We start from the raw sequence: 22,863 nt of genomic DNA, 5'->3' as shown, positions 1-22,863 counted from the left end.
GGCTTGGGAAGTGGGATAATCAAGGAGATGCTGGCCAAAGGGTACAAAGTTGCAGTTATGGGGGGAGAATGAGTTTGGAGATGTAAATACAACATGTCTGTAGTTAGTAAGGTTGTAATGAACACTGGAAATTTGCTAAAAGTGTAGATTTCAGGTGCTCTCACCACACATACACATGAGAAGGAGGTTGCAGGACTTCACTCCTTTGTCCTCAAAACAACCTGAGCACAGCACTCCCCTTGGACTGAGCAAGCCTGCTCCCGCAAAGACCCTGGGACAGGATGCATTGATTTTTCAGAAGTCCTATATCCTTAACAATTCTAGCATGATCATTAGAAATAGATGAAGTAAAAGCAGTGCTCTGGTCTGGGATTTTGTTCAGCTCTTCCTCAGTGAATTTCTCAAGCTCTGAGACTTCTTGTGATGTCTCTAGACAATCATATGCAAACCTCTACTCCTTAATGTCCTTCATTCTAACTAATGACATTCTTAGAATCAGTGATTCCTACATTTAATTATTCCTTTTTTTAAAGTAGCATTATTCCTTTTATTTATATCCTGTCAACATGCATGTCTGTAATATGAGAATGTAAATGAATTACATGTTTTATAGTTGGCAGAATAACCCTGGAGGAGATTGAGGGAATGGAGACTGATCTCTCCTGTGGTTTTTGAGGGCTGATGTGTACTGGGGGATACTGAGGAAGTTTTTTTTTTTCCTTCAATCCCAGTAGAAGGCCATGTTATTTAGTGATCCCCTCCTCGTTGGGGCATTCAATGCCTTTTGTGAGCTGACTCCTTACGTCCTTTACTGCAACACTGCCCATGTCACCTCCATTGGACACCAGGCCATCAAGGCCTCACCATTTCCAGATCATGCCACATTCTCCATGTCCCTGCTCTGCCTGGGGATAACTGCCATTGGCTTGTGGAAAATTCCTATTCCTCCTTCCACATCCACTTCTCATCTCTTCTCCTTTCTGACACTCTCTCCAACAACAGCTCCTTCCCAGTGTGCTCTTTAGTTGACATTTTTTTCTCAGAGGAAGATAGCATGCTGTCATATTTATTTTTTCAACACTTATTTTGTTCAAAAATCTATGTTCTTTGTAGAGAACATTAGAAATTATGAAAAAGACAAACATGACATGGAACCCATAAACCCATAAACTTACAGCCCCAAGCAATTTTATTAAAATTTTACTTTCGGGGTGCCTGGGTGGCTCAGTGGGTTAAGACCTCTGCTTTCAGCTCAGGTCATGATCCCAGGGTCCTGGGATTGAGCCCCGCATTGGGCTTATTGCTCAGCAGGGAGCCTGCTTCCTCCTCTCTCTCTGCCTGCCTCTCTGCCTACTTGTGATCTCTGTCTGTCAAATAAGTAAATAAAAATCTTTAAAAAATTTTTTTATTTTCTATGGCTATGTATCTATATACTTACATATGTGCCTGTACATCTGTATCTAAGTCTGTCTGTATTTTATCTCCATCTGTATCTATAGCTTCATCTACTCCTGTATCTACCTGGAAATTATCATGTGGTACATATTTTCTGGAAGTACATTGTTGACATTGTTTCTAATATCTATGAATTTATATGATCAGTTACTATGCCTGTATAATTTATTTCTGGGTTTATGATAATTTACTTAGTCAAACATTCTTTTAAGACTTTGTTGCCTGGCATTATGACTGTATATTTACAAATCAAGGCTCAATTCTACTTGCTGCTTAGGTATGTGGCTCAGATGTGTTTACATAAATTGTTCATAATTACTGTCTTCACCACATTGTTTGCTCACTTGTCAAGACAATCAGAGAATTTTAAGAGGTAACAGTTTCTCAGTGTTCTCACCTTGGGGAGCTAAGCTTCGAAATGACTGAGGGGCACAGTTGGCTAAGTGTCTGACTCTTGGTTTCAGCTCATGTCATGGTCTTAGGGCTGTGAGATCAGCTTGAGTTGGGATCCATGCTCTACAGGGGGTCTGCTTGATTCTCTCCCTCTGTTCTTCCCCCTCCATGTGGGCCTCTCTCTTTTTCTCATGCGCACGCCCCCTCTCTCTAAGATGAATGAATAAATCTTAAAAAAAAAATGGAAGTGGAAAAAGAAAGGCATTGTTTCTGGGGGAGGGTGTGGAATATTGATATTTGGAAGAATCTTCTGCTAGAAACTACCATGTAATTTCACCATTTGCTTCCTAGCAGACTTTCCTTCATTCATTTGCTTAATCATTCAGGAAGCTTGTTTGGAGCGTGGGCTGTATCAGGCATCCGTCCTAACTGGGCTTATGGATTGAGAGAGTGGTGGGTATGTACACAGACGAGATCAGTAAAATGTTCCAGGTGTGGCTCAGAGGGCACCTCCTGAGAAGAGCACCATATCTCATCCTGTTTTCTCCAGAATGAAGAAGAAATGAAGCCAATAATAAAGTATCTTCTTCACGGGGTTTCTGAAGATATTAGATGAAGGGGTATCTTAAAATATCTAGCTCAGGGGCCAAGATAAATCTTACACTTGCTAATAATGTTAGCATTGGTTACACTCCAGCTCCCTCTCTTACTGCCTTGATTTTTTTCTTTCTGGGAAAGAAAATTGGCTCCTAGTTCTCACACCAGCAGAGATGCTCTGGCTCCTTTCCCAAAGTCACCTCCAACATTGGCTTGGAACAGGTGGCCAGCTCGCTGCCATTTTCAGGGCTCCTTGCATGGTTTTCTAGGAGGAGTCTGTAGTCTAAGTAAATGCATTTTCTGTTTTCTCATCTCTAATCTACAATTATTAAGGCACCTGCCACTGATAGGATAGCTTCTCCTGATTTGCCTTGTCAGTAACTTCCACCCCACCCAGATATCCTCAGCTCCCCTCCCAGACTTTACTTTCCGCATCTGCTAGAACCAATCAGATTTGCCCCTCTGGTCTTTAGCACTTTGTCCACATGTACCAGTAGCCTCCAAGAGTCCTGTCACCTCTGGTCTCTTGGGGACAGAACACCAGCCCAGTCCTTACCTTGATCTGGAAACCTCCCCATCCCCAGATGTCTAATACACTCACCAGCCTTGGGCTGGCTCTCTAGGAGCAGACCACATGAGCTCCATAATAAATTCAGCTTGTGGGTCTGGAGTTGAGCTGTTTATCCTCTTTTGTGGAATGTGGAGGAAACACTTCCACTAGGGCTCCAGGGACAGAGCCAGTCTCCACCAGCCTCACCTTCTTCCCAAATAGGCTGTCTCTCTCAAACCATTTCCTGTCTCCCTCTTTTCCTCCTGATCATTTTCTCTCTTGCTTCTCTCAAGATGCTCTGGTAGGAAAGCCTTTTCCATCTAACCTAGCCTTGCTAGAGACCTATTTTAATGAATGTTAACTCATTCTAAAAATAGAATTCATTCATTCTACATTTCCAATATAACAATATAAATGCTTGTGATTAATATGTACCGATAACTTGTAAGTTTGTGCTCTTCACAAAAACGATCATGTTGAAGTTTTCAAAAGTTTCTCTCTCTCTCACACACACATACACAAACACACACAATGGAATATTACCAATAAAGAATGAGATCTTGCTATTTGTGACAAATGCATGAACCTAGACAGTATTAAGCTAAGTGAGTTAAGTCAGAGAAAGACAAATACCATATGCTTTCAGTTATATGTGAAATCTAAAAACAAAAAAAGGCCCATAAATACAGAGAACTGGTGATTGCAAGTGTGGAAAGTGGAGCAGGATGGGCAAAATGAGTAAAAGGAAGTGGGAGGTATAGGCTTCCAGTTATGGAACAAATAAGTCACAGGTAATAAATGGTCTACATGGTCTCATATTCATTTATTGTTATATTTATTCCAGTTATGGAATGAATAAGTCACATGTAATAAGTACCTATAAAAGGCATTTATAACTATTATAACATAATTATAATATTACTTATAAAAGGTAATACAATAGGTAATAAATAAAAATGAAGTTAAAAGTAAAATAAAGTAATAAAAATAATAAATAAAAATTAAAAAATAGGGGCACCTGGGTGGCTCAGTGGGTTAAGCCTCTGCCTTCGGCTCAGGTCATGATCTCAGGGTCCTGGGATCGAGCCCCGCATTGGGCTCTCTGCTCAGTGGGGAGCCTGCTTTCCCCCGACTCTCTGCCTGCCTCTCTGCCTACTTGTGATCTCTCTCTCTGTCAAATAAGTAAATAAGTAAAATCTTTAAAAAAAAAATTAAAAAAAATAAATAAAAGTTTCAGCATGGGGAATAAAGTCAATGGTATTATAATAGCACTGAATAGTGACAGATGATAGCTATACTTTCAGTGCATAGCATAACATATAAATGCTGAATCACTGTTGTACACCTGAGACTAATGTAAATTTTTAAAAATAGTTTTTAAAAAATTTTTTAAAAATAACAAAGAGCTTAGGATAAATGAATATGAGACCATGTAGAGCGAAAACACAGTAAGGGCATAAAAGTATAACAGCTGACAAGCATAAAGGCAAGGGTTTTGCTTTTTTTTTTAAATTATGTTAGTCACCATACAGTACCTCATTGGTTTTTGATGTAGCGTTCCAAGATTCATTGTTTACACCCAGTGCTCCAAGCAATATGTGCCCTCCTTAATACCCATCACCAGCCTGGTGAAGGGTTTTACTTCAATTGCTTTATAGCTTAAACCTGAGCTGTTCTCGGTGTAGTGTAGGGACATAAGAAATACACATAAATTGCTGGTGGCAATGAAAATTGGTACAACCACTATGGAGGAAATGCAAATCTAAAAGTCTACGAATGCACTTAAACCTTGACCATGATAGTTACACTTTTAGTAATTAACCATAAGATTTATTGGTAGAATTATCTAAATGAAGAGAGAATAAAAGAACAAGAAAAAAAAAAAAGAGATCCTTAGGTATTGCTGGAACAATGCCAAAAGTTCTAACGTGTAGTTGGTGTCCTAAAATGAAATGAGAGATTAGACAGAAGAAAATTTTGAAAGAATTACTGAAATTTTCCAAATTGGATTAAAAATAATAACTTTGCAGATTCACAAAGATTAGTGGATCTTAAAGAAGATAAAAACAAAGCTATGCCTTGATGCATCACAATCAAACTGTAAATTAAGAGACAGCCAACATTTTCTTTGAATACCCAGTAGCTCAATTACTAGATCATATGGTCTTTCTAATTTTAATTTTTGGAGGAATGTCCATACCTTTTTCAACAGTTTCTGCACCAATTTACCCTAAGCTTTTTATTTTATTTTTATTTTAAGTTAATTTTATTTTTTCAATGTTCCAAGGTTCATTGTTTATGCACCACACCCAGTGCTCCATGCAATACGTGCCCTCCTTAATACCCATCACTAGGCTCACCTGTCCCTCCACCCCTCCTCCTTCCAAAACTGTTTGAGTCCAGTCTCTCATGCTTTGTTTCCCTCTCTGATTTCCCCCAATTAACTTTTCCTTTCCTTCTCCTAATGTCCTCCATGTTATTCCTTGTGCTCCACAAGTAAGTGAAACCATATGATAATTGATTTTCTCTGCTTGACTTATTTCATTCAGCATAATCTCCTCCAGATCTGTCCATGTTGATACAAAAGTTGGGTATTCATCCTTTCTGATGGAGATGTAATATTTCATTGTATATATGAACCATGTCTTCTTTATCCATTCATCTGTTGAAGGGCATCTTGGCTCTTTCCACAGTTTGGCAATTGTGGCCATTGCTGCTATGAACATTGGGGTACACCCTTCTTTTCACGGCATCTGTATCTTTGGGGTAAATACCCAATAGTGCAATTATGGGGTCATAGGGTAGCTCTATTTTTAATTTCTTAAGGAATCTCCACACTGTCTTCCAAAGTGGCTGCACCAACTTGCATTCCCACCAGCAGTGTAAGAGGATTCCCCTCTCTCTATCCTAAGCTTTTTAAATGGCTACTAGCTTCCAAGAAAGCCTAATGGAATTTGCAAGGGTCATATTTTCTGAAATTCACATAACGTTATTCTATTAGTCAAAGCAAGTCAGAAGTCCCTTCCAGATTCAAAGTAATGGGTAATAGACTGCATCTCATGATGGGGGAAATTGGCTTGTGTGTGCAGTCAAGGAAAGAATTACTGGCAGCCATTCTTGCAGAGTGTCAACCACATTTGACAAACTGTCAGACTGACAAATGTTCAAAAGCTTGACACCAGACTCTGCTGGCAAGAGTATGAGGAAGAATAGCACTTGCATACACTGCTAGCATAAAGTCGGGAGCTAGAGGTGAATTGCCTAGGATTGTGGAAGCACCTCGATCAAGGCTACTGAAGGACTTATGAGGCATTTTATTTTATTTATTTTTTAAACGATTTTATTTATTTATTTGACAGAGAGATCACAAGTAGGCAGAGAGGCAGGCAGAGAGAGAGGGGGAAGCAGGATCCCTGCTGAGCAGAGAGCCCGATGCGGGGCTCAATCCCAGGACTCTGAGATCATGACCTGAGGCGAAGGCAGGGGCTTAACCCACTGAGCCACCCAGGCGCCCCTCATGAGGCATTTTTAGAAATTATTGAGAGCAATCCTGGACTAGACAATCAACAGCTCTAGTATATAGAACTTCACCTGTACACCAGATCCCAATTCCTGAGCCTCTTACCTTCTGTTTTCCCACAGTAGAAAAACCCTTCCTTGCCCTCCAGAAGTATCCAGTGAGTTCCATGGTCTGTAAACTAGTCCTCCTCAGGGTTCTATTTTGCTTCAGATTCATCACCTTTTCTCTACTCTTGTTTCATGAGTGTTGATGAACAGCTAGCCACAAAACTTCGGTAGTATTATCATTGTCTAGTTTTGGTCCTTCCATCTCTTCCTGGAAGATAGCTTTCCTCAGGAGTGTGTGTTCTCAAAGCAGTTGTGTGGCCACAGAATGACCTGCTGGTAGCTGTCCTCAGCAGGCTGGTCCTCACAAGCCTCTATTGGCACTCCTTTTACAAGAATGATTTTCAGAGTTGTACAGGAACAAAAGGAGGAGGGGATTTTCCTACTACAGAAATAAAATACAGAGATGAAGAGAGTAGAACTCAGAGTGGGAGGTGATTATATTTACACGTACTCACTATGTGCTCAGTTTTGAGTCAGACATTGAGTGAATGCAGACATGCTGATGGTTGTCTTTCTGTGAGTTTCATATCTTGACTCCTTGAACTTCCCATGACCTGAGTTCTACACCAAGCTCCTCTCCTGCAAGTAGAGATGGGAATGTCAATTCAACACACAGAGAGGGCATGGGAGTGGGGAATCCCAGTATCTGAGAACAACTTAATTGCCTTAAAGTTAATTTTATGAACAAATAAAAATGTGTTGATAGCCTTCTAATGACATCCACAATGATATGTATTGTCTGTATTAGGATGGATTTCACTAATGAATTATATACATAATTGTTATTTACTATTGTATGCCAATCTGACTTACTCAATGCTTTTTCTTTTATACTGCTTATGTATTACTCCTATAATCAAACATTTATAATCAGGACAAAAACAAAGGAAGACAGGAATATGCAGAAAAGTGACTATAAATTATTGATCCTGGTGATGGTATATTTTACATTAAAAATCAAATGGCTTGTTCCGGTTCTAGTCAGCCAAAGGAAATAGTGCTTTCATAACAATTATAATTCACATGTTGCTCCAAACAGCCCTGCATGTCATACATATTCCTTTAGTTAAAGACTCCAAAATACAAATTTTATCACAGTGCTAGATAAATTGAACTTTGAATTTTGTCTTGATTATGAAGAAATATTTTCTGGGAAAAGATGCCTATTAAATAGATATTGGTTTTAAATAATGGCGAGTATTGATTACACAGAATGTAATGCTTTTTGAAAGAAGTACAGGGATTTCTTAGAAGGAAATACTAGGAGTGAGAATGTCTGAGTATGGAAAGCCACAAAGATGCACACATAAAATATGAGGATAGAGCTCAAATAACAGGGAAGGTGCCAGAGGACTAGGTGTCAAGAGAAAACAGTGGTAGGAAGTAAGCATAATGACTCAACCCATATGGGACTGTGGGTTTGTTGGTGGAGTCAGAACCCAAGAGCACTGGGGCCTTGGAATAAAAGTGACCTCCTAAGTCCCACAAAGATAATCACTCTGTAGTCTAATCTGTAAGTCACTAAATTTCCTCCAGTTACTGATTCCATTTCTGCTTTGAAAGACTTAGTCTGAAGCTGATGACTGATTTTGTCATATGTGAGGTGAGATTCTAGGAGTAGGGGAGAGTTGAGCTAGATAATAGGCCTTATAGGCCCAAGGTAATGGAACTGATTTTGAATGTTGGAATGTGAGGATCTTTGTTTGGAGTCTTGTGAACAGACTGTAGAGGAGACCAACGGCCAACATTTGGATAGATAGGGCAGAAATAGATGGTAGGTTCTCAAAGGACTTTTAAAGTGTTATTTGGATTCCAGAAACTGAGTGCTCAAAGGAAAGTCTTACTTTGGTCACTTACCTTAAATCTCTCTTACCTGGTCTTCCTTCCCTCCTACCTCCCCTCCTACTGCCCTGTTTGCCTTTCCTTCTATGCTATGCTTTAGGTACGTTGATGAAAGGACATGCCCCATCCATCAAGGAAGTCAAAGGTTGTTAGAGATGCTGGATAGAGAAAAAAGTCATTCCTGATTAATGAGACACATTTTCTAATATTTAGAAAGCTGGATCATGTAGGCAAAGCCCTGCTATGCTTGGCAGATTCTAAGAAATTCCAGGTGAGAGGGGCAGGGAAAGGACTCAGCAGTACAAAGCAGGGTGATGTCTGGGGTAGGCTCAGGAAATCTTTTGGAAGGAGACCTGAGGGACAGTCTTTTAAAATAATTTGGAGTTGGGGATGCCTGGGTGGCTCAGTTGGTTAAGTGACTGCCTTCAGCTCAGGTCATGATCCTGGAGTCCCGGGAACGAGTCCCACTTTGGGCTTCCAGCTCCATGGGGAGTCTGCTTCTCCCTCTGACCCTCTCCCCCCACCCTCATGCTCTCTCTTGTTCTCTCTCTCAAATAAAGAAAATAGCTAAAAAAAATTTGGAGTTGGACTAGCAGCTGTTCTAGGCAGCTGTTCCAAAGGCCATGTTCTCCAACCCCTCAGCTTTCCTCTATGACTGTAAACAAAGCCAATCCCCTCCGTTGTTCCTTTTCTCAAAGATACCCATCAGTTTCTGAAGGACTTTCTCTTTCCCTGCTTCTGATTGTGTTTGATCTCCAGCTCTGTTCTTTCGTCATTAGGTCTATGGGGTTCTTGTTGTTTTGGGTGCCACTTGCCACTTTTCTATTTCTTCTAGGATTGTGGCATTTCTTAGAAAAGTATTATTACAGTATCTGACCATGCAATGGACAGAAGGCAATTGTCCATTGGAGGAAAAATCTCTATCAGACTGTCTATGCCTCCTCAAATGCCAGTGTTCCTAGACTTTTCTCTCAGGAGAGTGGAGTTAGTTCATTTGAGCCAATCTGTGTTCTCTCAGAGGGTAATTTGGTGCCCAAAGAAGGGGAGTATTTTAATTCAGAAATTAAATAAGAGAGACAGAGAAGGAGGGAGGGAGAGAGAGAGAAGAAAAGAGAACTTGTATGAGTTACAAATTTGTTAGGTGAAGAGCCTAGGTACTCTTAAGATTTTTTTTTAAATTTTTGTGAGTATTATACATACAGTTTAAAACCTCAAAAATCCTCTGTCTTTACCATAAACAATAGTTTCCCTACCACATCTCACAACTGATTCTTGCTCCTCAGAAAAACCACTTTAACACTTCTATTTCTTTTATTATTTACCTCCATATATACATTTATATTGTTATTTCTTGATTCTTACTTTAAGATCACTTTTTTATGTCCTACACTGGCCTTTTTATAAGGAAGATGGGCATTTAGCTTTCCTACATGTGAACCCCTCCCAACTAAGTACATACATGCACATTCAGACACACACAAATCTCCCTTTTCCTGATTTTATTAAGTGATATATCATGATTTTTAAGATGTATACTTATTATAATCACAATAGTGTAAACATAACTGAATTATACAGTGACATATGGTTATATTTCTATTCTTGAACAAAAATTTTTTCTTTCCAGGAGTAAATAACTGTCTATTTTTTGTTTGTTTGCTTAACTTTTATGTGGCTTACTTTGCACTAGAAATATAAATTACATTTCAAAACAATCTCTTCCTTTTTCCTCTTTGAGACTTTCCTTTAGGATCTCTACTCCCTTGATCCAGTCCAGACTCATGATACTCCAGGCCTCAACACAGTGACTGACCTTCACCGCTATTCGAGGAGGTCCCTCACTTCCTCACAGCCTATGTCCCCTCTGGCATTGTAGCACTTTGTTTTAGCAACTTTGTTGGAGCCCATGTTTCTTCATTTTTGGTTCATTCCCTCACTTTGGTGGTGTTTATCTTCCAGTAACTTCTTTGAAAGGCTTAATGGGAGGTCAGTCTTTTGAGATCTTTGAAGGTCTTAAAGAACTTTTTTACTCCTACAAATTTTTTATTTACTTGGGTGTAAAGTTCTGGATTTTGAGTCATTTGGCAAAAAGTCTCCCTGAATAAATCTCATACTACACATAGCACCTCGACTCACTTTTTGGAGCCTCCTTCTTAAAATGAATTGGAAGATCTGGGTATATGGTATGTAAGCTAACACTACCAGGCATAAATAAACAGAAGTTCATGAGGTTTCATTTTGTTCAGTATGTAGCCTTTAATTTTACCCTGTCCTCTGGACATAGTTGGGGTGGGGGTAGTATGCTAAGAGTCTCCAGCCTTAACTCCATCAGAGAATAAACCTCCAGCATTCTGAGGGAATGTGGTACCTAGATGGACAGTTTGGGAAAGAGGATCCAGGAGTCTAGCTGATTTTTATTTTATTTTATTTTATTTTATTTTTTATTTATTTTATTTTATTTTTATTTTATTTTCAACCAATAATCTTCTTTAAAAAGCCCATCCTTATCTCTATTTAGAAAATTTCCTGATACCTTTAATTTTTGAGATGATCTGGGTTCTGAAGTGAAAATTAACTTGATTTTTGTTTTCTACTCAATCCTATTAGTTTTTTTAAAAGTTTTTTTTAATTAACATATAGTTTTTAAAAAAGTTTTTTATTAACATATAGTGTATTATTTGCCCCAGGGGTACAGATCTGTGAATCATCAGGCTTACACATTTCATAGCACTCACCACAGCACATACCCTCCCTAGTGTCCATAACCCAGCCACCCTATCCCTTCTCCCCAACTTCCAGCAACCCTTAGTTTGTTTCATGAGATTAACAGTCTCTTACGGTTTCTCTCCTTCCTGATCCCATCTTGTTTCATTTTTTCCTTCCCTACCCCCAACAACTCCCTGCCCTACCTCTCGACTTCCTCATATCAGGGAGATCATATGATAATTGTCTTTCTCTGATTGACTTATTTCTCTCAGCATAATACCCTCTAGTTCCATCCACGTCATTGCAAATGGCAAGATTTCATTTCTTTTGATGGCTGCGTAGTATTCCATTTTGTGTGTGTGTGTGTGTGTGTGTGTGTGTGTGTGTGTGTATACACACACACCACATCTTCTTTATCCATTCATCTTTTGGTGGACATCCAGGTTCTTTCCTTAGTTTGGCTATTGTGGACATTGCTGCTATAAACATTCAGGTGTGCACGCCCCTTTGGATCACTACATTTGTATCTTTAGGGAAAATACCCAGTAGTGTGATTGCCAGGTCATAGGGTAGCTCTATTTTCAACTTTCTGAGGAACCTCCATACTGTTTTCCGGAGTTCAAGCCTATTAGTTTTATCCCATGTGCTTGGTCAGTAGTCCTCTATCTGCTCTCAAACTGTCCCTTCTGTTATTACCTCTTCTTCTGCTTTTTATATTTGATGTTGTTATTTTAACTGATGTTTTAACAGGTAGTAGGAGGAAACAGTAGTAAACACAGGCATTTAATTAGATATATCTAATCAGAAACCTCAAGGAAAACATTTATATGTAATCTGCATTTCTCTTTGTCTCTGCTAGGTGAAATTAAAGTCCACATTGGCTTGACTCAGAAATGGCTAGCTTCAATCACACTGATGTTAACCATGTAGTCTTCTACCTGTTGGGCATTCCAGGCCGAGAAGACCTACACATGTGGATTTCCATCCCCTTCCTCATCTCCTATGTCTTTGCTCTCCTTGGAAATGGTCTGCTCATCTTCATTATCCTCATCAAGAGCAGCCTTCATGAACCTATGTATCTTTTTCTCTGCATGCTGGCTGGAGTTGACATTGTCTTTGCCACAACCACAGAACCCAAGGCATTGGCCATTTTCTGGTGCAATAGTAGGGAGATCTCTCTTAATAGCTGCATTGCCCAGCTCTACTTCCAACATTCCTCCTTTATTTCTGAGTCAGGCATCTTGCTGATGATGGCATTTGACCGCTACATTGCAATATGTTATCCACTGAGATACACCATGATACTCCCCCACTCTCTGATAGGGAAAATTGGTGTGGCTGTTTTCATGAGAGCACACTGTACAATTTTTCCCATGATATTTCTTCTGAAGAGGCTGACTTTTTGCAGAAATAATATCCTACCACATACATTCTGTGAACACATTGGCTTGGCCAAGTATGCCTGTGATGATATCCGGGTAAATATCTGGTATGGATTTTTTGTTTTAATGTCAACAGTGATCCTAGATATTGTCCTCATTTTTGTTTCCTATACTCTGATTCTCCGTGCTGTCTTTCGTATCCCTTCCCGAGACGCTCGCCACAAAGCTCTCAACACATGTGGTTCCCATGTCTGTGTCATCGTCCTTTTTTATGGGCCTGGGATCTTCTCTGTTCTCACTCAGCGCTTTGGCCGTCACATCCCGCTACATGTCCATATCCTGTTGGCCAATGTCAGCATGCTTGCTCCACCTATGCTGAATCCCATCATTTATGGGGTCAGAACAAAACAGATAAGAGACCAAGTGCTTTATGTATTGTTTCCAAAGCAGAAATAACTGGGGATGGCAGAGACTGGTTTCTCAGAAATTCTGGTCCTTTGTGAGAGGTCCTTTCACAGCAGTGAACCAGAGAACTAGAAATGAATCCCCAGCAAAATAGCTCCTTGAATTATGGGCCTGTGGAGCAACTTACCTAAGACTGTAAGACTTGCCCCCCTAATCAATCTGTTCTTAGATTGATTCTCAACCCACAGTGCCTGTGGGTTGACTGAGATAGTTACAGCTCATTATTTGGGGAAGGGACCAGTTTCTCTGTAGTAATCATGTATAACTCTGTAATATTCAACCCAATTTTGGGAACAGACAATATAATATTGTCTTATTTAGATAAATAGTTTTCTATCTTGAGCTATGTCAAACCCTGAGACCTCTCATCACATGCCTGGACACCTATGTAAACCCTTCATCCCTTCATATGCTTTCTCAAATTATCATGGGCATTAAGAGGACTTAAGTCAACTGTACTCCTAACTTTTGACATTTTGGGAGTTATTTCTGAAAAATCATCCCCCTCAAATGGTACAGAACAAATTCAGACTTCCTTCCCAGCAATACTTTCCAAATTACTTTTACACAGTCTGTGCTTCAGTCTCAAGGAACTGTCTGTCTCTAATTTCTCCATGTTCAGTCATGTTGTCTGGGTACATTTTCCTTAGGGGATTCATGTGCCTGGAATGACCTCTCCTGTCCTTGATCTTTTATTTTTAAAATATTAAAAAAAATTAAAAAATCTGAGAGTGCACACGAGTAGTGGGGAGGAGCAGAGGGAGAGAGAGAAGCAGACTTCCCACTGAACAGGGAGCCCAAAGCAGGGCTCAATCTCAGGACCCTGAGATCGTGACCTGAGTCTAAGGCAGATGCTTAACCAACTCAGTCACCCAGGTGTCCCTGTCCTTGACTTTTTAATAAATTCCCTTTATTCATCTTTCAAGGTCTAGCTTGGTGTCATCTACTCAGTGAGGTCATTATAACCACCTCATCTCAAATAGAGATATGACTTCCTCTATGAGGTGATACTATATTGTTTTACTTCTTTTGAAAATATTTACTTTGTTTTTTATATAAGGATTCCATAAAGAAATAAGAAAATGAAAATTGCATATGATCCCACCACCCAAAGAAATTTACTGTGATCATTTTGGTATAGAATCTTCCAGATTTTATACATAACTCTTACTCCAACAACTGTAACCATACACGCATATTCAGAACTTAGACATGATTCTGTAATTCAGTATTATCATACAGGCCCATAGTGTGGCTATTTTTGAATGACGGTACATTTGGAAATCTGTTAATGACTATTTTGTCTTTTAATCATTTACTTAAAAAGCATGCTTCCATTCTTTTTTTTTTTAACAATAGCTGAGGTAGTATTCATCCATTTAATTAATTAATTAATTAATTTTTAAAGCTGTCATTCATTTGAGAGAGAGAGAGAAGGGGAGAGAGGGAATGAGTGATGGGGTGGGGCAGAAAGGGGCAGAGGCAGAGGGAGAAGCAGACTCCCCACTGAGCAGGGAGCCTGATATTGGACTTGATCCCAGGACTCTGAGATCATGACCTGAGCAAAGGTAGATGCTTAATGAACTGAGCCTCCAAGATGACCCTCATCCTTTTATATTTTTAATACTTATGTTTTTGTAATCATTAACAACATAAATGCTGTGCTAGGGACATTTTTGTATATAAGATTTATCTATTTTTTGTGCATTAAGCTTTGCATATTTTCAGCCTTAAAAATAATTACTAGGTTAGGGGTATGAAGATTTTAGTCTTCTCTGGCACATTGAAAAAAAGCATCTAGGGAAGTTATTAATTTTCATTCATCAGTAATACATGAAAGTGCCAAAATTTATTGTACCCCCTACTAGTATTTAGTAAGTAGTTCTATTTTATAAAAATCTGCCACATGATAGAGTAAAACCATTTTTCAATGTTCTTTCATTTGAATTTATTTAGTTAATAGATACATGGGATAATTGTTATGGATATTCAATTTCTTTGTGGATTAATAGTAACAACCATTTATTGAACCTACACAAAACTTATTTCATACTTTATCTTATTGAATCTTCACATTAAACTTGTTAATACTTTTATTTTACCCATTTTGCAGATGTAATTTGAAGCTTATTAAGAATATATAACTTCCCCAATGCATTAATATTTATTGAGAGTATTTTCTCAGGTTGTTTAAATTACAAATTCTGTAATTTTCTTTGAATGGTTTGGTTGGCTTTTGTTTTACTTAAAGAAATAGAGTATGAAATATTTTCAAATCCATCTTTTCCTTTTGTGGGTTTTATTGTTTTAATCTTAGAATATTTTCTTCAACCTATGATTTGATTATTTTTATATATCTTCTAGTTTCTTATGGCATACTTTCTATAGTTAATCTTTCAAGAAATATATTAATAAATTAAGCAAAAGAAAACAAATTTCAATGACCAATAATAAGAAAACTGGGGCCTGATTGTTAAATTTTAGTATGTTTTTCAGTTTTTATATGATTATGTCTTTCTGACTATATGATATAGTTAACTTTTTTCTTTTTTTTTGATATAGTTAACTTTTTTCTGTAACATGTTTGTCACTCAGTAAAACATCAGAAAACAAATTTTCTAATGTTTTATGAGTTAAAGAGCAGGTAAAACAATTTATTGTACTGTTCAAACCTTCTATATACATACCAATAAAAAATGATTCAGTAATTATTGGGGAAAAGAGTTAAATTCCTCAGTGATTATTTGGCAGTTTTGTGTAATTCTTGTAATTTTTTTCTCTGAAACAGCTGATCTTTGAAACACAACAGTTTTGAGATTGTTAGTATACTGTTCATTAGTATGATTATAGCTACGTAGGTTTTCTATTGGTTAGTGTTCTTTTAGTGACCCATTTATGTTTTACTCCCAAGCATTTTGTGCTCATGATTTAAGTTGATGTTCTTTAAATGTAAAACTGGATTTTTTGTTTCCATATCTGATAATCTTTGAGTTTTACTGCTATGCATAGTCCAATTCTTTTTTATTTCAAATTTCTTTTTTATTAGTTCCAGAGGTAGAACTTAGTGATTCATCAGTTGCATATAACACCCAGTGCTCATCACAAGTGTCCTCCTTAATGCCCATCACCCAGTTACCCCATCCTCCCACCCATCTCCCCTCCAGCAGCCCTCAGTTTGTTTCCTAGAATTCAGCATCTCTTAGTTATATTTCTTATGAATTTAATATACTGTTTTAAGAAGTTGATTCTTCTGTCTCTATCCTGCAAATTGTTTAGCCTGTCTTTTTGCATCTCTTTGCTTCTCTCTCCAAGTTTCTAAAGATCTTTTAGTTCCTTTTAACAAACTATTTAACAAATCCACTGAATTTTTTTAATTTCAAGAATTGCATTAAAGGGATGCCTGGGTGGCTCAGTTGGTTAAACAGCTGCCTTCGGCTCAGGTCATGATCCCAGCATCCTGGGATCAAGTCCCACATCCGGCTCCTTGCTCGGCAGGGAGCCTGCTTCTCCCTCTGCCTCCGTCTGCCAGTGCTCTCTCTCTCTCTGACAAATAAATAAATAAAGTCTTTAAAAAAAAAAGAATTGCATTAAAAATTAACAAGTATTTTTTAGAACAGTTTTAGGTTTATAGAAAAATTGAGTTGAAAGTACATATTTCCCATATACATCCTTACCTCCTCAGTTGCCTAGAATTTCTCCTATTTTTAGCATCTTGCATTTGTGTGATACATTTGTTACAATTAATGAGCCAATACTGATACACTGTTAATAAAATTAATAGTTTACATTAACATATACTCTTTGTGTTACACACTTCTATGGGTTTTGAAAAAATGTATAATGACATATATTCACCATTACAATATTGTACAGAGTATTTTCAATGCCCTAAAAATACCCATGTACCCCCTATTTGTCTTTCTCTTGCTCTCCTTGAACTCCTGGAAACCACTAATTTTTTTTTACTATGTCTATAGTTTTGTTTTTTCCAGAATGTCATAAGGTTGGAATCCTACAGTGTGTAAACTTTACATGCTGCCTTCTTTCACTTAGTGTTTCACACTTAAGGTTCTTTCATGTTTTGGGGGGCTTGATATGTCATTTCTCTATATTACTGAGTAACATTCCATTGTATGGGTGTACTAGAGTTTGTTTCCTCACTCACCTGTTCAGAGATATTTTGGCTGCTTTCAAGTTTTGGCATCTATGAATAAATCTTCTATAACATCTGTGTGCAAATGTTTGTGTCGATGTAAGCTTTCAACTCTTTTGGTGATTGCTACATCATATGAAAAGAGTATGTTTAGCTTTTTAAAGAGCAGCCACATTGTTTTCCAAAATGGCTGTACCATTTTTGCATTCCCACCAGCAATGAATGAGTCTTGTTGATCCACATCCTCACCAGCATTTGGTGTCAGTGTGTTGAATTTTAGCCATTCTAATAGGAGTATAGTGGTATCTCATTGTTTTAATTTGCAATTTTTAAATGAAATATGATGTTGATTATCTTCTCACCTGCTTATTTTCCACATCATGGGTTCTTCATATTAGATTTCTCATATTTTGTTTTCCTAGACAGAACATATGCTGCAAATTTTACCCCAAAATCATGCTTTCGAGGACCATGGTTATGAATGCTCATGGTTATCTTCCTTAGGTAGAGGGATTATTCTTTGACAGGAGAGATGGCTCCTCCAATAAGGAGGAATGGGTGGGAGCAGATGCAGATATGTTTTTATGTTCAGTTTCTTGAATTTGTGTGTTTCCAACTGATTTATTCTGATTTAGTAGGCAAGGTTTTTTGCCAAGTGTAAAGAGCTAGGTTTTGGAATCAAGGTTGGAGCTTTGAATATACATACGAAATATTAATTAGGTGGAGAGATTTAGGTTAATTAGGTGGAGAAATTAGGAGGTGAGATTTAGCTGACTTGAGCATATGTGTAAGGTTGCTCGGCTCTGCTAATAGTCTAGGTTGGTAATCATTTTAGTGGCACCATTTTGCTCTCCAGGTGACTAGCCAACTATGGTTTTTGTTTTGGTTTATAATAATGTTGAGATGGACTAGGTAGAATAGAGAAAAAGATTTGAAGGTATTGATGGGAAACAAACTGACTGGTGGGGGGATGGATTAGCTCAGTGATGGGTATTAAGGAGGGCACGTATTGCAGTGAGTACTGGGTGTTATACGTAAACAATGAATCATGGAGCACTGCACCAAAAACTAATGATGACTAACATAATGTAATGAAAAAAAATAAAAAAGATTTGAAGGATTTGAGCATCCTTAAAGGTATTACAATGAAGGGCAACAGAATTTAAAAGTTAATTAAGAATAGAAATCATACAGAGTGGGTTGGAGGGTTAGAAAGGAAATCGTGGTATTGATTAGCAGGTTTGGTGAGATTAGTAAGCAGAGTCAGCATATAGTTGGGCAAGTAATTGTGGCTAGGCAGTGGGATGTTTGAATTAGTAAACTTGGAAGTGGAGAAAAGGTGTTATGGGAATGCATAACTAAAGTAAAGTAAAGGGAAATGCAATTGACAATCAGAGGAGGAAATGGGAGCAAGAGCACAAGGTAAAGAAATGGTTTTCCAAATGAACATTGAACTCCCTATGACATGAGTGTAAAACATGCACGCATTTGTTTGTGAGGGTATCGAGAGAATCTTGAGACCGCTTTGAGGATGGGGAAGGTAGATAACATTATCTCAAAGCAGCATTAGTTCCTATGCTAAAGTGAATGAGCACTAGTATGGAAAAAATTTTTAAAGAAAAATTCCTATCAATAATAAAAAATAACTACATGGAAATAGAAACATTGCCATTAACAGTTCCTTCTTTGAAATATCAAACACTTAAATAATCTAGGACAAAAATGCAAATTCATATGTAAATTTGTTCATTATGGAATATTTTTTAACAGAAAAATAGCAGCTATAAATGTATTGTAGTATGTCACTAATGTGGACTATTTAGTCACTCAAATTTTTAGGGAATATTTATAGACTACTATGTGGCATTGCACCAGACTGGAGACACATGCAGCTGAATTAAAGGCGCTACATGGCTGATAGAACATTTGTTATGACTGGGGACATTTATTACCAATTGTAAATTCAAAATTCCTATATTATGAAATAAACATGCAACATGTACAGTTTTATCTTACCATATATAAATCCATGAATAAGGGAGAAAAAAATCTTGGAAGGTCATCAATGAAAATGTTCTATTGATAATCCTTGGATGTTGGAATCAAAGGATTAGTCCTATATGCAAAATGATATAAATAAACTTTCTGTGCATTTGATTTTATTAACATTTTATCTTGACATGGTCAACATAGCACTTAATACATATTGATTGAATGGGTGGTGAAAGAATAAATGAATGTTTGAGAGAATCTATAGGATTCTAGCTCCTAATATGCTTCTGTGCCTTCTGGAAGTCAAGGATGAAAAGGATGACCTAGAGTGAGGTGTGGGGCCTTGATGAAAGTCCCTAACCACAATCTTATCCTCTGCCCTGCCCTCTCCCCTCTAAAACCTTGCTCTCCTCATCTGCTTTCCCAAGTCCATACAGCCTCTTGGATACTTTTCATAGGGGGCTTCTGGTATTCAGGCAAGGAAGGGTTAAGTGCTTACTGTTATGTCACTGGCAGTAGTGGAAATCCTAAGGGAGAAGAGAGTCACATGAATAAGTTCGTGGTCCCCATGATATTTCAAAGATGCTCAGGTGCAGTTCCTCTTTCAACCTGGTCCCCTGGCCACTTCACAGAGTCTCCTGGTTGTGGGAACACCCTGCCATCTGGGCAGGGGCATGGCTTCTGTCTGTGGTTCCTCAGGGCTGTGACAGACAGTTTGGGTGAGGAGAGATGTAGGTTGGTATTGACTCAGGATAGCCTAGTTCCTCTCTGGGCTCTTCTGTTCATAGGCATCAGTGGTGGGGTCTGACTGAGCATGGGGATAAAGGAGGTGGAAAACACTGAATTTATTGTTGAAATATATAGGAAAAATGATGGATTGCCCTCATCATTTGGTAACCCTTTAGAGGCTGTATTTGGAATTCTCCATCCCCTGACAGCACAGACAGAGAGGAAAGACCAAAATGTTTCCCTAGATGCTTTGTGGCATAGTGGAAATACTAGTGGAAGGAGAGGCAGGAGACCTTCTTGACTCATTTTCTCTATGAACTTGGGAAAATTGCTTTTCTGTCTGTGGTCTTGGCAAAAAGTTACATGATCATTCTAAAGCAGGGGTTGGTAAAAATTTTTTTTGTAAAGGGCAAGAGTAAAAGTCTTAACCTTTAAACATGGTCTCCGTTGCAACTACTCTGTCCCACAAAAGTAGTCCTGAACAATATGTAAATATGGTGAATGGTTGTGTTCCAATAAAATTTTACTTACAAGAGTAGGTGATGGGCAAGATTTGGCCCACAGGCTGTAGTTTGATGACCCCTGGTGTAAAGTGCCAACCAGAATTGATTTACCCAAACATGAGTCAGAGATCTAAAATATTGAGTGGAACTGGTGACACGGGAGTGTTGTCCTATGGTTGCATTTCTGTGAGTCCTTTCTTCTGGCAGTGGTAAGGGCTATAAGCCTGGAGACAGGGGTAAGAGTGGAATAGTCTCTAGAAGCTCCACCTCTCAGAAGAAACTGATTTCATGTGAAGAGAATCAGTGTGGTGAATGAAGATGGCAAATTTATGACCTAGATAAGTCGTAACTTACCTCTGTGGGAGTGAGTTTGAGTTTGATTGGTTAATGACTGTGTGTGAATTTGGGTAGGTGTGTATGTGAAGAAAAGTTTAAAAGGGTATATGTGTGTGTTAATGTGTTCACAGTGAGGGGCTATTTGTATCAATAGTGAAAATGTGTGTTAGTGTATAAATCTTCATCAAAATTGGTAAGAGTGAATATGCACATGGTGACTATATAAATGAATGTGTGTGATAATATGCACCTGAGTGGAAGATTGTGTGTCTGTGTGTGGATCTGTAGCAGGCACAACTGGAATCAAATCCCAGTGGGTCTGGTTCTAAACTCCTGTGATTTTTTCTATATTACATTATGTTGCATGCCTTACATATTGTGAAATAGATAGGATTAGAAGAGAGTGGGGAGGAAGCCAAAGAAAGGTGGCTTAGGTAGTAAAAAATAACAAAATGGAAGTTTTTTTTTTTTTTAAGATTTTATTTATTTGACAGGCAAAGATCACAAGTAGACAGAGAGGCAGGCGGGGGGGGGGGGGGGGAGGAAGCAGGTTCCCTGCGGAGCAGACAGCCCAATGCAGGGCTCGATCCCAGGACCCTGGGATCATGACCTGAGCCAAAGGCAGAGGCTTTAATCCACTGAGCCACCCAGGTGCCCCCAAAATGGAAGTTTTTAAAGATAATGAAAGCTTTGAGTCTAATAATCTTGGATTCAAATATCAGCTTAGCTATTAGTTGTTTGACTTTGAGCAATTTCTTGTCTGAGAGTCAATTTCTTCATGCATGAACTTGTGTTACACTCAATTTCATAGATTTGGTGTGATGATTATAAAATATCTAACACTTAATAGGTATTTAATGATTACACAAAAGTATTGACAGAAATTGGAGATTCCTACTAGCAAATTAAAAGTAACATTAGATTTGGCAACTGTGATATGATAGATTATTTTAGAGAAGGAAACCTTAGCGGCATATTGGGGTTATAAGTAAAGTGGCTTTGGGTAAAGATTAGGGGATGGTAAGAAGGTAGAAGGAGAGAGAGCACATTCTTCTGTGAGGCTAAGGTGAAGGGGGGAATGAGATAGTTGAACATATTTTCACATGATATAAGAAGCTAACAGAGAGGGAGAGTTTGAAGTTACTAGAGTGACAGATTAGTGGGGAGAGGCTTAAAGAGAAAGTTGGGGTCCAGTGTGGATGGGGTCTAGCCAGATGGACGGCTGAGCCTTGAATAGGGGGAAAAGGTGATTCAAATATAAATTTGTAGATGGAAGAGTGAGGGTGGAAAGTTTAAATGAATGAAAAATAGTTGTTTTTATTGTTTTTCACCTTAAGCCAGGAGGCAGGAAAACACAATCCTGATGAAGGGGACCAAGGTGGAGTAGGGCAGATATGAATGACTCTAAGGATGGTGGGGGAGCCAAATTCTAGCTCCACAATTTACTGGCCAGGTGAGCTTGGGTAGGGCACTACTTAAACCCTGTAAACTCTGTTTGCTCCCCTATCAGTGAAATGAGGGAAATGACTGCATTTATCTTAATCACCACAGTGTGAGATAATGCCTATGCGGCCCTTAGTACAGAGCCCCTCCTAACTGATCTGTCTCCATTTTCCAACCTGTCTCCTCCCTTCACCACCCATCTTACACAAAACAGAGAGAGAGAGAGAGAGAGAGAGAGAGAAAGAGAGAGAGAACTACTTAAATTGCTAACTTCATCATGCCATTCTCTCACCACAAATCCTTCAGTGGCTCTTAACTGCTTCAGTGTAACTTTTTTTTTTTTTTTAAAGATTTTATTTATTTATTTGACAGAGAGATCACAAGTAGGCAGAGAGGCAGGCAGAGAGAGAGAGGAGGAAGTGGGCTCCCTGCCAAGCAGAGAGCTGGATGCAGGACTCGATCCCAGGACCCTGAGATCATGACCTGAGCCAAAGGCAGAGGCTTAATAACCCACTGAGCCACCCAGGCGCCCAACTTCAATGTAACTTCTAACCTCCTTACACTGTTACTCAAAGTCCTCAGTGATGACCCCTACCTCACTGCATGACATTATTTTGCTCTGGTAACAGTGAATCATAATTTTCCTCTAAACTCCATGTCCTTCTAGATCTCTTGGACTTTGTTCATGTT

The 22,863-nt window shown here is 38.5% G+C and overlaps 1 protein-coding gene across 1 annotated transcript in view; it reads left to right on the top strand.

The window, feature by feature from the left end:
• Positions 1-13,008, top strand: part of LOC308350188 (olfactory receptor 52B4-like) — a gene marked incomplete at both ends in the record, with an annotated part of 35,952 nt that extends 22,944 nt beyond the window's left edge. Inside the window, one exon of the mRNA XM_080815201.1 lies at positions 12,370-13,008. Coding sequence (XP_080671327.1) covers positions 12,370-13,008 — 639 coding nt within the window. The remainder of the gene's footprint in view (positions 1-12,369) is intronic.
• Positions 13,009-22,863: the final 9,855 nt, after the last annotated feature.

This window comes from Martes martes, assembly GCF_963455335.1.
Source record: "Martes martes genome assembly, chromosome: 10".
NCBI classification, from domain to species: domain Eukaryota; kingdom Metazoa; phylum Chordata; class Mammalia; order Carnivora; family Mustelidae; genus Martes; species Martes martes.
This window is presented reverse-complemented; position numbering and strand designations above follow the sequence as displayed.